Source organism: Mus pahari, chromosome 10, assembly GCF_900095145.1.
Source record: "Mus pahari chromosome 10, PAHARI_EIJ_v1.1, whole genome shotgun sequence".
Taxonomy (NCBI): Eukaryota; Metazoa; Chordata; class Mammalia; order Rodentia; family Muridae; genus Mus; species Mus pahari.
This window is the reverse complement of record NC_034599.1, coordinates 68,552,626-68,566,967: the sequence shown is the minus strand read 5'-3', so window position 1 is coordinate 68,566,967 and position 14,342 is coordinate 68,552,626. Positions and strand designations below refer to the sequence as shown.

At 40.7% G+C, this 14,342-nt stretch overlaps 1 protein-coding gene across 5 annotated transcripts in view; it reads left to right on the top strand.

The window, feature by feature from the left end:
• The window catches only part of Unc13c (unc-13 homolog C), a 496,297-nt gene that overhangs the window by 230,445 nt on the left and 251,510 nt on the right, over positions 1-14,342 (top strand). For all 5 annotated transcript variants that reach the window (XM_029543555.1, XM_021206602.2, XM_029543556.1 and 2 more), the window contains one exon: positions 3,079-3,298. In XM_029543555.1, the coding sequence (XP_029399415.1) occupies positions 3,079-3,298 (220 nt within the window). The remainder of the gene's footprint in view (positions 1-3,078; positions 3,299-14,342) is intronic.

The window sequence follows — 14,342 nt, the reverse complement described above, 5'->3', positions numbered from 1 at the left end:
AATACTCATGTGAGGTATGGAAGGTTGCCTTCTCTTGGCTGCCATTGTCATCTCAGCCAGTGCCGGGAATTGTCCCCAGGCCTCACACACACAAGGCCTGTACTTTGCCACTGGCTGTCAATCGCAACCTCTTCTTTCTACACTTTAGAATTCAATACTGTTTACTTGCTTGTCTAATTAAAATTTGTAAAGATGTGTGTCTTTATAGTCTTATTGTTATCTACTTGTATTTTCTCAATTTTGTAAAATCAGCCCTGTAAGAAATTCATCTTTGCCAACTCTGGGTCTTTCTTTTCTTCATTTCAATCATATCTTTTTTCTTATTTGCCCTCTCTTTTCCCTGACCTTTTATTTTATTTTATTTTATTTTATAGAAGATCTCATTTCTATAGGCCAGGTTGGCATTATATTCAATAAGCAATAATTATTATTTATAAATTAATAAATAAAATTGCTTTAATTTATTAAGCAATTAAATACAAGGGGGATATTTATAAAATACAAAAAATAAATATCAATAATTATACATCCACGTGTGTATCCATTTGACTGTAGTGAATGCACGGCACATGTGTCATGCTGTGTTATACTGTCCTTTGGCCTCCAAGTCACTCCCTATATACCTTTCCACCTTTTTGGGTGGGTGGGTGAACTCTAAAATTTCTTTGGGATATGATAATTATCATCTCTAATGTAATAATATAAGTAAAGTAGTATTATTTACTTTGGTTTTTTTTTTTGACTCTACTAAAACCTTACCTAAATAAATATTAAGATCATGGATCAGTTTTTCAAGATGGCTATGCTAATGAGTTAATCCACTCTGACATTGTGTCCAGTTTTTTATACTGGTAAACTTGGAGCAGTGAACTTCTTGTTTAAAGGACAGTTCAAAGGTCACATTGTATAGTGTTCACCCTGTGGATCTCACAGATGCTTGTGTTTATAAATAGTGACGCTGTGCCACATGCCACTTCTGCATTTCTCTTCTGAAAGGTATGAGCCCAGTGAGTGTCAAGTGCAGGGACATTGGCTCAAACAAGAATCATACTTTCCTTCAAGCTATCATAATGAGACTCTTTTAAGTATGTAACATTCTTGGTTTATATAATCTCAAGAGGGAACCCCGTAGAGTGCTAAGAAAATGGACTTGCATCAATTAGCAGTGTAGCAGGAAGCCAGGGGAGCGCATGACACAGAGACAGCCAAGCACTGCTCCTGATGTATCTATTAACATTGGCAGATGGCGTGCTGTTGACGGCTTACAACACCACTCACTACTCTTGGCGAGAAGCCTGATTACTTTATTCTTCAGTCATTTTATATTTTCATGATACTTACAACAAAGAAGGCTATTTATTTCTGTCCAGTGTCCTAACACTTCAAAAAAAAAAAAAAAATAAGGTATTAAGGTAATACCTTGATTTCTCTCTCAGCACAGAGATTTTTTAAACCAAGCACATGTTTAGGATCTGAAAAGCCCGTTCCCTCTCCTTTCTGCAGAGGCTTTTCAGGGCATGAGACAATCCATACTCCTTTAAACAGTCTAAGGTCTGTCTGCACACACCAAAACTAGCCTTCCTTGTTAAAATCTGTTAAGTAATGTAAAAATAATATTATTGTTTTTCTACTTTTACGTAGATAAAGCACTGCAAGGGCATTCATCAAAAAAATCTTAATTATATAATTTTTTTTTTTTTAGTTTCTTTCTTTTTGATTAATTATGTTATGGAATATGTGATCTATTATAATTTGAAAAATACGTGGCTTTTAGAATGTAGTGTTTGTTGTGAAAGGTTTCAAAGGTTTAAAATAGATTAGTGTCTTAGTCAGGGTTTCTATTCCTGCAATGAAACATCATGACCAAGAAACAAGTTGGGGAGGAAAGGGTTATACTTCAGCTTATACTTCCACACTGCTGTTCATCACCAAAGGAGGTTAGGACTAGAATTGAAACAGGTCAGGAACCTGGAGGCAGGAGCTGATGCAGAGGCAGGCTATGGAGGAGTGCTGCTTACTGGATTACTTCCCCTGGCTTGCTCAGCACAACTTGTTATGGTACCCAGGTCTACCAGTCCAGGGATGACAACTCTACAATGGGCTGGTCCCTCCCACACTGGTCACTAGTTGAGAAAATGCTTTATAGCTGGATTTCATGAAGGTATTTCTTCAGCTGAGGCTCTTTTCTCTATGGTAACTCTTGCTTGGGTCAAATTGACACACAAAACAAGCCAGAACAATTAGCAACATGCCAGTAGCCGAAGGAACCCATGTAAAGTATTACATGGTTTTTTTTTATTAAATAACTCTAGATAATCATTTGGTGAATGTTTGTGATTCACCAATGGCCATTACAGTCATCTGCCTGGACAGTACCGGGCACCATGGAGAATACCACATTTAACTTTTATCTACAGCGAGACCTTTCTTGTAAATTAGTTGGTAAAAAATCTTTTCTAAGTAATGAGTGTTGGAAATCATTCCTTGCAGAATAAATTTCATAAAACATTGAAGGTGAAGTGTTAGCAAGGTTCCCCAGTCAGGGAAGAAGGGTCGGGTGGAATATGAAAGGCATGGAGATATGTTCAAACAGTACGGTTAGCATTAAAAATGCTTTCCACATACTTAATAATTTTACTATACGCCAACTAAGGCTAAGGTTGGTCATATAAATAAGTGCTTTGATTTAATAAGACAGGGCCTAGCTTAGGCTCTGAGTGCTGCTGTGAGTGGTAAGACATCCGTCCTTGCTCTCCATGTGTGGTATAGTGAGGCACAGTCATTAACAGGTGACTAGAACTATGGGAAACTGCAGAAAAACCTGTACACAAATGGAGCCTACTGTGGTCTGTAAGACTATTGGGGAGTTCTTCAGTTAAAACAGCCAAACTGGTCTTTAAAAGAGAAGAATAAATGAGCAGAATGACAGGTTAAAAAAAAAATCATTACTTACCTCAAAATCAAAGGCTCTCCCAAAATAGCAATTCCAGTGGAAAAATGATAAAATGGTCTATTTTGTGTGGAAGTTCCCCAAATCCACTAATTTGCTTTGCCTTGTTCCCACTCTTAAACTCACAGAAAATGCATGTCTTCAGGAAGACCTTGCAGGCATTGATCTACCCCATTTCTTCCACCACTCCCCACAACTTCGAGGTCTGGACGGCTACCACACCCACCTACTGCTATGAATGTGAAGGGCTCCTGTGGGGCATCGCAAGGCAAGGCATGAAGTGTCTGGAGTGTGGGGTGAAATGCCACGAGAAGTGTCAGGACCTGCTCAACGCCGACTGTCTGCAGCGTGAGTACTCAGGCTGTAGAGCATGCCTGTGTCTTCATACCAGAGCTCTGTAGCTTTTTGTGTCAACACGCTCTCTGGGCTATCTCCTACCACATACACAGATGAGCCACAGATGGCCGACCAGTCACAGACTTGATGGTATAGTCTCTGTTCTTGTTCACTTTCCCCTTGTTGTAATACAATACTTGAACCAAACATGGAGAAGAAAGGATTTATTTTGTTTTATAGATCCCAGTCTATCATTAAGGGAAATTGGAAAACAAAGAGGAATGTTGCTTATTGGCTCACTCTCTGGGTTATACTTTGAGTGCAACCACCCGCAGCCACACTTGAACCTGGTACTCCACACTCGAACCTGGTACTCCTGAAAGGCGGGCTGGGGCTGAAAGAGATTAAATGGCAAACAAGGAAGGAAGGCTAAGACAACATAGTTGATCAAAGCCCCCAAGTTTACTAAGATTCTGAGCTTATATAGAGGGAGGAGGCCCATCCCCCACCACTCTGTTCTTGATGCCCTTCTACAGCTGAAGGTGATCTGCAGGATGCTGTCTCTGGAAGGTCTCAAGGGTCTCAGTAGGTAGCAATAATGTTTTGGAGGAAAGCAGTGGCAGGTGTAGACAATAGAACCTGCTTTGTAAGTTGGAAGGTTCCACCCCAGGTGGTCCCATGCTTAGTGGCAACAAGGTCTGAATCAGCCTGCTTCAAGGCTAGGGGAGGCAACAATACTTAGCTATCTTTCCTAGAAAGCCTAGGGAACTGTGCCCCTCATAGTGGGCTGGGCACTCCTGTATCAGTTAACAGTTAACACAGTCCCTTATATATAGTTCCATAGGCCAATATGATTGATGCAACTCTTCGATGGAAATTTCCTTTCCCTGGATGACTTTAGATTGTGTCAAGCAGACAATGAAAATTAACCGGGGTGTCCCCATAGGACTGAATTAGGAACTTGAGAGAGTAGTCCTCAGGCTGAAAGAATATCCCCAGTAACTGTAGAACCTCAAAGTGACCTCCAGTGTGTACTGTTAATAGTTATGTGTGATTGTGACCATATACAATGTTACCCAAAGTGGAGCCAGGACACACTCCGGAAATTACAGCTGTGAATGTTTTCCCAATTTTATCTTCACTGTCTGATGGGTATACATCTGCATGGATATTGGAAATGGGGCTCTTGTCTTCAAATGCTAAAGGCAAATGCAACTAGGCATATGACCCTTGCAGTAGTTTCTTAATTTCACACAAATCTGTTTCCCTGAAGTGGATGAATATGGCTGATAAAATTTACCTCAGAGATTAACTGAGAAGGCTACATGAACTAGTCCATGTTGGCTCTAGCAATACCATAGGCAATATGAATGAATATGGCTAATAAAAATTACCTCAGATATTTCTTGATTTATCGAGAAGGCTGAATGAAATAGTCTGTGTTGATTCTAGGTATACCGTATTCCTACGTGGATAGGCTCTTTATCCTTTGATACTTCAGAATGGACACACTCACTCTGTTTTCTATAACAACAATTTATCTTAAATTTTGTTGTTTAAAATTATTTATCCGATAGCAGATCCAGAAATTCCTGCCCTCCTTACTCTTGGCTGTGTATAAGTTGGCTCTACACCCCTGAACTTTATTCTGAAATTCTCTTTGAAAAATGCTATCGAAGAAATCTGTTTTGTATGAATTCTGGTTTTCAACACAATGCCTTTTCATGGCAACATACTGTCTGCCCCCTCTGTTTGCAGTCAGGGTAAGGTTCATGGACTGCCTGGAAATGAGTGAGACAGAGGAAAGTGTGAGTGTGAGACCGTTTGGAGCTTAGCTGCAGTCAGTAATGGACATAGAGCTTCCTTGTGTTCTCTGTGCATTAACATTCCCCCAGCACAACTGGATCAGACAAAAGCTAAGTTAAACAATACTATGTCTTAACAAAACACCGAGTTTCCCAACCATCTATCCCCTTCTTTGTAAACCTTGAAGCAGAATCTTATGTAATCCAGGCTAACCTTAGCTCATTATGTAACAGGATGACCTTGAACTCCTGATTCTTCTGCCTCTATGTCTAATGTGTTGGGTTATGAGTGTGTGTTGCGATACACAACTCCTTCTTTGAAAAAAGTGTGATTAGGAACGATCTCTTAAAATAACTCAATGTTACTTATTCAACTTAACAACAATTAAAATTGATCCAGAGGGTTGAGGGTTAAAAACTGCATGTTTTTTCAGAGGATATCAGTTTGGTTCCCAGCATCCATTTTGGGTAGCTCACAACTATCTGTAACTCAAGCTCCAAGGGATCCATTGTCACTTCTGACCTCTATGGGCATTACACTCATGCATACACACACACACACACACACACACACACACACACATACACACACCACATAAAAATAAAAAGTAAAATCTTTACATTTTAATCTTTGTATTTATAATGAATTGTAAGTAAGCATTTTAATAAATAAGAATAGAACAGTAACAGACATAAAGAGTATTGCCATCTAAAAATAAATATTGTGAATCTTGAAGAGAAAAAAATGCTTTGGATCATGCCTAAGAAATGGGTTTGTTCCTTTTTTAGTCCTTTTTTTAGTAAAGATTCATCCATTGAACTCAAGAAATATTTCCATGTTTTATTTCTATTTCTTAAACCAGTATTTGTTATTTGATATTGAATAAGTAATATCATTAAAATTTTCAAAGATTTTTTTCATTAAGATGAACTTATATTAATTAAAACAGTAGCCCATAGACATACCATAAGGCTAACCTAATGTAGAGAAAGCATCATTGAGACTCTCTTCCCAGGGCATTCTAGGTTGTGTCAAGCTTATAATTAAAGCTATCTATCACGTGTATACATTTTGTGGTAGTTAAATAAAACAGATCAGCCTATCAGGGGTGATACCATTCCCTAGGCAAAGAGCCATGAACTGGGTAGAGTCATTTAATTGAACATTTTCAAGTAAAAAAGCAACCATGCATGTATGCATTCATTTCTCTCTGCTCTTGACTAAATGTGATATGGCTTCCCTTCTGTGATGTAATAGGTAGGCTGTAACTTTGAACACTTTCACTTCTATTTTTTTTTAAAAAAGATGAAATTTCAGGTTAAGTTAGAGAAGTTAGAAGAGTTAAAAATGCTATATAATAATCACAATAGATGTGGACAATCCAGAAGGTGACATTATCTGTAATAACTCTGATTTGTTTCTTCTATAAAAACCAACATCTCCATATGGATCAGAATGGAGTTCTGTAAAGATGTGCATTTAGCATCACAGATTTTCCTAAGAACTAGCAAGAAATTTTGAAAATCTCTCTCCAAAATCAGTTATGTTTCCTTAAGAACCGCCTCTTTCTTGTTGTAACCAAGGAGATGGTATAAGTTTATATCTGCCTCCCAAGGGCTGAGATTACAGGTGTGAACCATCGTGCCTAGTGCAAATTATTTTAATTGATCATCCTCACTATTTAGAAAAGATTCAAATATAGAAACAATGAAAATGTGGACATAATGTTGGATCCTAAACTAATGAGGCTCCAGAGTCCCACAAAGCATGTGTTTTAGCCCATATTAATTCCTGAGGATTTCAAATCTCAGATAAGGTCAGGGTCTGTCACCAAGTGTTCAGCAAGCAGGCATTGTAAGGTATGTCTTCTGTCTCCTCCACTGACGCTATGCCATGCTCCTGTGTCCTAATACAAGCCCTTTTAAATTCACAGCATTTATAAGATCTGGCTATTTCTGTTGTTTGCAAATTGGATATTGATTCCTCTCCCTCTGAGGTTCCATTACCAATGTTTGCAACCATGATATTTTGAGACACTTAAATAGGTTGAATATATTGAGCATCCCCATGGGTAGAGGATTTATTCTTAGAAGAAAGTAAACAATATTTACTTCTCTATAACTTAACCCTCATGTAAGCTCTAAAGACAATTAATAAATAAATGTGGTATAAACAATGGGTAAAGGCATTAACAACTACAATGATAAGTCACCAGGCAGGAGAAGGCCACCAGAGGGATAGCTTGGTGACTGTTCCTGGACAGGACCCAGGTTTGGGTTCCAGAACCCTCATGGTTGTTCATAATCATCCACAACTCCAGTGCCAAGGGATCTGATGCCCTCTAACCTCTGTGGGCACAAGGCATACATATGGCATACATACATACATACATACATATATACATACACGCCAAATACTTATACACATAAAATAAATAAGTAAAATTTTAAGCAGCCTGTGTTGACTTAATGATCATCTTTCTGTATAACCATATACAGTTGGAGTCATTAGGTTGAAGAGCCCAGTGGATTATTGAGCTCAGAATGTTTGGTGCCCTATCAAGAACTGAATGCTTATTTCAGGCAACATTTCAACTAGAAGCCAGATTGCAGAACTCACACACCAGTATTCTTTCCTGACTTTTAAACAAATGTACAAAATTGGTCCAAACTAGCTACCTAGGGCCCCTTAACCTGATCCATTGAGGCTTTTCACTTTTTCCCTGGATGCCTGTCTTCTTAGATGTTATGCTAGGCTGGCCTGGACTTCCCAGGCTTCCCCTCCTGAGTCCTCAAGGCTTGTCATGCACACCCGGCCCAGCAGTTTACCCTTCACATCACCAGCTACAGTCAGGCTGAGCTTCCAACAGCACAAAGAGGGCCAATGACCTAAGGATGAAATCAGTTTGAGTAACAGTGGAATCAACTCTTGACTTATCTTGGGGTGATAATGAGCCCATTAAAAAACTAAGTGGCCGGGCGTGGTGGCACACGCCTTTAATCCCAGCACTTGGGAGGCAGAGGCAGGCGGATTTCTGAGTTCGAGGGCAGCCTGGTCTACAAAGTGAGTTCCAGGACAGCCAGGGCTATACAGAGAAACCCTATCTCAAAAAACCAAAAAATAAATAAATAAATAAAAAAATAAAAATAAAAATAAAAATCTAAGTGGGGGGAGGGGGGCTGGTGAGATGGCTCAGTGGGTAAGAGCACCTGACTGCTCATACAAAGGTCTGGAATTCAAATCCCAGCAACCAAATGGCTCATAACCATCCGTAACAAGATCTGACTCCCTCTTCTGGAGTGTCTGAAGACAGCTACAGTGTACTTACATATAATAAATAAATAAATGTTTAAAAAAAAAAAAAAACTAAGTGGGTAGAGGAGAGCGTTTACATGCTCTGGTCAGCCACAGAAGAGGGAGCAGGAAGGAAAGCATGCCCACATCATGCCACAGAAGAAGCAACACTGTAGTATACCCAATGCATGCTAATCGACATGATAGACAGTTTACAGCCTTGAACTCCATTTAAAAGGTCGACATCTCATTCTGTTTCTACTCTATAATTTTGTGTGAATTAAGTGATATTGGCCAGTTTCATAAATGCATATACTGTACACTGATCTTATTGCCCCCATTACTTTCTCTTGTTCCTCCCCCTCCCTCTGAATTACTTCTTCCAAATGGTCCCCTTCTACCTACATACCCACATACAACTTAGCTATGTAGTTCTTCAGATAAAGGAATTGTCTATGAGCCTCTTCTCCACCCAGTTAGGAATAGTGACAAGCCCAGCCAGAGCAGGGCTTGTGCAGATAACCACAGCTGCTGAGAGTTCACAGATACAACATCCGTGTGTTCTGAGCAGAGTTCAACAGCACTCCTTCCCATCCTCCAGCTCTTGAATTATTTTTTTTTCCTTTTTTTCTGGAGGTACTAGGATCCTTGAAGAAAGTGATATAGACATCCCACTTAAAACATTGCTGGCCTCATTTTTCACATAAAAGAGAGTTAATAATTCCTGCCTCCACATCCAGTTAACACCCAGAAGGAACATATTTGTGACTTTAAAAGCTCTCTGTCTCTCTGTCTCTGTCTGTCCCTGTCTCTATCTGTCTATCTGCCTCTGTCTCTGTCTTTCTCTCTCCATCCCCAAGCTTGTATACACAAACATGTGTACATGAGCACCTTGACAAATTATTGAAGCTTGTCTCATTGGCACTTACATGGATGGACATAAAACTTCAAGCCTTTTTGTAATAAATGATTCAAAACAAAATGGTAATCTTTATGCTAATTCAACTTAAAATAAAAAACACTAATGAACAGCACTTATAAATACTTTATGAGAAAATTATTTAGTATTAATAATTTTCACTTCCTCTACAAAACAAAGAGCTCATCCAACTCTCTGAAAGCAAGAAGGGAAAAGTCAAAAAAGAAGTAAAGTCATGCCCATGCAACATCATGATGCTATTTTTAGTGAATACAATGTCAAGATTAAGATATATAAAAGTATCCATGGAGAATTATGTTATTGATTTTGTCCTAGGACCTCAGAGAAAAATTCAGGAAAAGAGAACAGGAGGCAAAGTTGAGAAAAACTTGAGATGGAAAGTCTATTCCCCTGCAGGAAAAAAAAAAATCAATAAATCCTACAAACTTTCATTTTCTGGTTTACGAAGTTTTCACATTAGTCTAACCTCTACCCCAGATCTAGCCAGACATCACAAAGATTACAGGCAATGGGCCCAGCCTGCTACACTTCCAGATTAGCCTTCAGTGCTATTTCAGCAATGGTGGCTCCATTGTGGTAGACAGAGGTGCGATGGAAGGAGAACCACTCCTCTTCAGTCCTACCCAGCACCTGCATGCCTGTGCTTTGCTGTGCAGGGAACCTCAGTACTCATGTGTGCTCCTCAGTCCTGTTACGATGAAGGAGGTGGCAGATGGCAGTTTCTCAGGAGCAAGGAACATGAGGCCACCATAGGCCCTGTCTGGAGCACAGCGTCCACAAGGCCTTTGTAGACTCCACTAGTCCAAACCCCTTGACTTAGTGGAGGAGAACGTAGAGCTCATCCCTAAGACTTCCCAGGGTTATATTTTTTTTTTTTCTGGGTTTGGTCCATGGTGTCAGAATCAACTGTCCTGTGTGTATGGGATAAAAAGACAAAACAGATCTGAGAGCTATGCCACCCCTCCTATGTAGATCCTAGCCTCTGATGTCTATAAGCAAACAGATGGAAGTGAGAGTGAAGCCAGAAATTTAGGCAGGAAACAAAGAACGGGAAGTAATATGTGATGAGGAAGAATGGGATGGGGGTAAAGAAAATGTGAGACAGAGATGAGAAAATGAGTTGGTAAAACAGAGGTTACAAGCAGAGATCAGGGGCAAGAGGATGGCAAAGATGGGCTTAGGGAAGAATGATATAAACACCCTTAGTTTAAAAATGTCAAGTGCTGCTAGGATGGTTCAGTGATTAAGAACACTCACTTCTCTTGCAAAGGATCTGAGCTGAGTTCTTAATACCTACATGGGGAGGCTCACAACTACCTGCCACTCAAGCTCCAGGAGATCTTATAGCCTATTCTGGTCTCTGTGGGCATCTGCATTCACACACACACACACACACACACACACACACACAGAGAGAGAGAGAGAGAGAGAGAGAGAGAGAGAGAGAGAGACACACACAGAGACACACATACANAGAGAGAGAGAGAGAGAGAGAGAGAGAGAGAGAGAGAGACACACACAGAGACACACATACACAGAGACAAATAAACCGTAAAATGTCATAATGATCTCTAACCTGTTAAATATTGTTTGTAAGGTAGATGGATGGATGGATGGATAGATAGATAGATAGATTATAGATCTAAGCAGTCCAAAACAGAAGCCTCACCTTAAAAGACAGTAGGATTGCATGGAGTGAATTCTACCTCCTAAAGAAACAGTGGCCTCTCATCTCAGAGTAGATGTCTGATGCTTAGCCTGGTGATCTTTTGTCTGTATTTAGGCATAACAGTGAAGAAGCCTGTTCACCCTGTTGCAGCCTGTCACAGGGGGGTAAGGCTGGTAAGGTTGGAGATGGTGCCCTAGGGCATGTTTACACCCTACAGGAAGAAGCATGGTGGGTCAGTGTGTCTTAGGCAGCCTCCAGCAGCAGTTTGAACTGCTTGTATCAAACTTCCTGGGTATCAGAGGCCATGTAAGGATGAACCTAAGCAGAAGAAAAGCTGTGTGAAAAGCTGTTTTCATGTGTTGCTGTGGTCTTGTTTTGTTGTTGTTTTGATTTTTTTTCACTTCTGAATAGGATGTGAAGAAACTAAACGTGATATTTTAAAAAAAAACACATCTTTCCTTCTTTAATCTCTCCCTTAATTTTGCCTTGACATGTTTGAAAAATGGAGCACATTTAAAAATTATTGATTTGTCCACTTAAGCCATTAAGATATTTCTTTACACTAAATGGGAAATCTCGGGAATTACCAATGAGATAAAAGAACCTGTCCTGATTTTTTTTTCTTATTATTTATTTTAGTGAAAGCATTTCCCAACCTCATCCTAGGAGGCTGCATCCGCAGTCAGGATGCCGATCTGCAGCAGGGATGGTACAGACAGAGCCAGAGTAGCAGAAGTTAGGGCTTGGCTTGGGGGCAGATTCAGTGACAGCCAAATCACTTCTGTAGAAGGTGGCAGTTCCTCATGAGAGGGCCCCCTGCCCACGTGCCCCCATTTTCATCACAGAGCCACCTACAGGGGTGGGAGAGATGCTTCATCACACTGCCACTCCCCCAGTTATCTAGGTCTTTGTTTGCAAGAACTGTGGGCTATGCAGCTTTGAGTCTCCGAGGAGGGAGGAGGGGGTGGCCTCTGGGGGAGTCGCAGGTCTGTTCCATGAAGAGACAGAAAGCATGTGAAGGGAGGAGGGCTGGGGTTATCTCCGATACAAAGCAACTAATGGGAAGGGTGGGAAGGTGTCAACTCTGTGCCCACGTACATGATTCCCCAGAAAGAAAAACAGGCATCCATGGAGCACCACCCACATGATGTCACAGGAAAAGACACGACACGTTTCTGTGCTACAAACTGCTAGACAGCAAAAGCCATACTCATTACCTCAGCCCTGAGAGCCTGTGTGCTTCCCCTGGATGCTAACCCACCACCGCCTGGGCCTAGTAACCTCAAGCGCATCTAAGGGCTTCTGGATGTCTAAATACAAACCAACAAACTAAACTTGCCAGACTCTTTGGACTCTACTGTCTTTTGTCTTTAACCACTGTGTTGACCCCACCTGGCTAGTAGCTATGGAGACAGTATCCTTCGGCAGGTACTGAGCGTGACTCTTCATGGATGCCTCACAGTAACTTTGGAGCTCAAAGTCCTGCAGTTTCTTGCTAGGGTGAAATACTTTAACAGATGTCTCTGATCTTTGCCTGTTTGACTTTTTAAATCCCACATTTAATCTTCACTAGATGACTCTAACTATCATTATTTATTACTGTACCTAGCTACTTGAGCTCAGTTATCACCTAACCTCATTAAAAGAGGTATTACCGTTGCTCCAGTTTGAAACTCATTAGAAGAGGTAGCACCATTGTTCCCGGTTGCCTATGGATGAGGCAGCCAAGGCTTAGCTAAGGTGAAGAAGTATCTATGGGTTGAAGTGAAGATCAATTGATAGTGCTTGCTTAGCAGTAATGAAAGCCCCAGGGTATGGTACCTTGCACCTTATAAAACCATGCAAGGAAGAAAGGAAGGAAGGAGGGAAGGAAGGAAAATAGGAAGGAAGTGGGGAGAAAAAAAGGAAGGAGGAAAGGAAAGAGGGAGGGAGGCAGGGAGGGAGGGAGAGGGGAAGAGAATGGGAGAGAAAAAGAGGAGAGGAGAGCAAAGAAGAATTCAAATGCAAAAGAATGATGTTCTGGTTCGTTTGCAACTCTATAGCAAATCACCATAAACTAGGTAGATGCTGAGTATCAAAACTTCATCTCTCACTGCATCAGCCCCCACGCACCCCAACATTTGTCCCACTGCCAGCTATTGATCTTCTGTGCTCCACAAGGATTAAGTGGAGAAGGGCTCCCTTGGCCCTGTATTGTAAGAGCATCATTCATCAGAGCTTTGCCCTCAATGCCTGCCTATTCTCCTGAATGCCCACCTTCTGACACTGTCATGTTGGTGATTAGGTTTCAGGGCTGACATTTAGGGAACCACACACATTCAGAACACATCAGCGAGTGCCTGGCAGGTGGGCATTTACCCCTTCTTTACCCCAAATGTGCTAACTACATGCCTAGCTATGCTGTCTCCTTAACACATCCCTTCCATGTATAGCTGGCTACTTGCCTTTGCATTGCCCTAACTGCAAGATGCATAAGTTGGGCAGCTCAATCTAGTTCAGGTTCAGCAGGCTCAGCTTTCTGGTGAGAGGCACTCAACCTGTTTCCTATGAATTCCAGATCTGAAGCCAAGGGACACTTGTTTTTCTCGTTGTAACTGTATTCTTAGCACTTTAATTATTGTGCATTGTGGGGAGTCCTCCCTCTAGGATGATGGCCCAGGGCACAGTCTACAAGAAGCAGATGATTCATTAAATTGATTATGACTGTCTTTTTACCTTTAATTCCTTCAAAACTAGCTTGGCATCTGTATCTCTTGAGCACATGCCATTTCCTAAACATTGTGCTAGACATTAGGCTATGCATTTAATAGAGCATAGTCCTACCAGCTACACACACACACACACACACACACACACTCAGATAAGTGGGTCATTCTGAGTGTTAAACACAGGGGGGTTGAGAGGTTACAGGTTGGCAATAATTATATCACATCAAGGTGCTAATGATACAAATGGGGCTTGACCATGCTTTTGTCTTCTGTAGTAAGGGACAAAAATGTGACCATTAGGTGTGAGAGGACTGCATTTTCTGTTAAGGAGAACACAAAAATATGTTCTTAGAATAGAGGGTAATGCACTGAGGCAGGAGACCTGAGGATTGCAGAGGTGTGTGGAACATTTGTTGAGCAAATGAGCACAGAATAGGACTGGGGACAAAGGAGGATGAAGAACACGCAAGAATAAACAGACAAAGTATACAAACACACAGGTACACGTCAAGTGTAAAAACACACAGGTACACATAAAGTATATAAGCATAAATAAATACATAAAGTATATATACACATTAAGTATAAACACATAAAGTATATATACACATTAAGTATATAAACACACAAGATTGTACA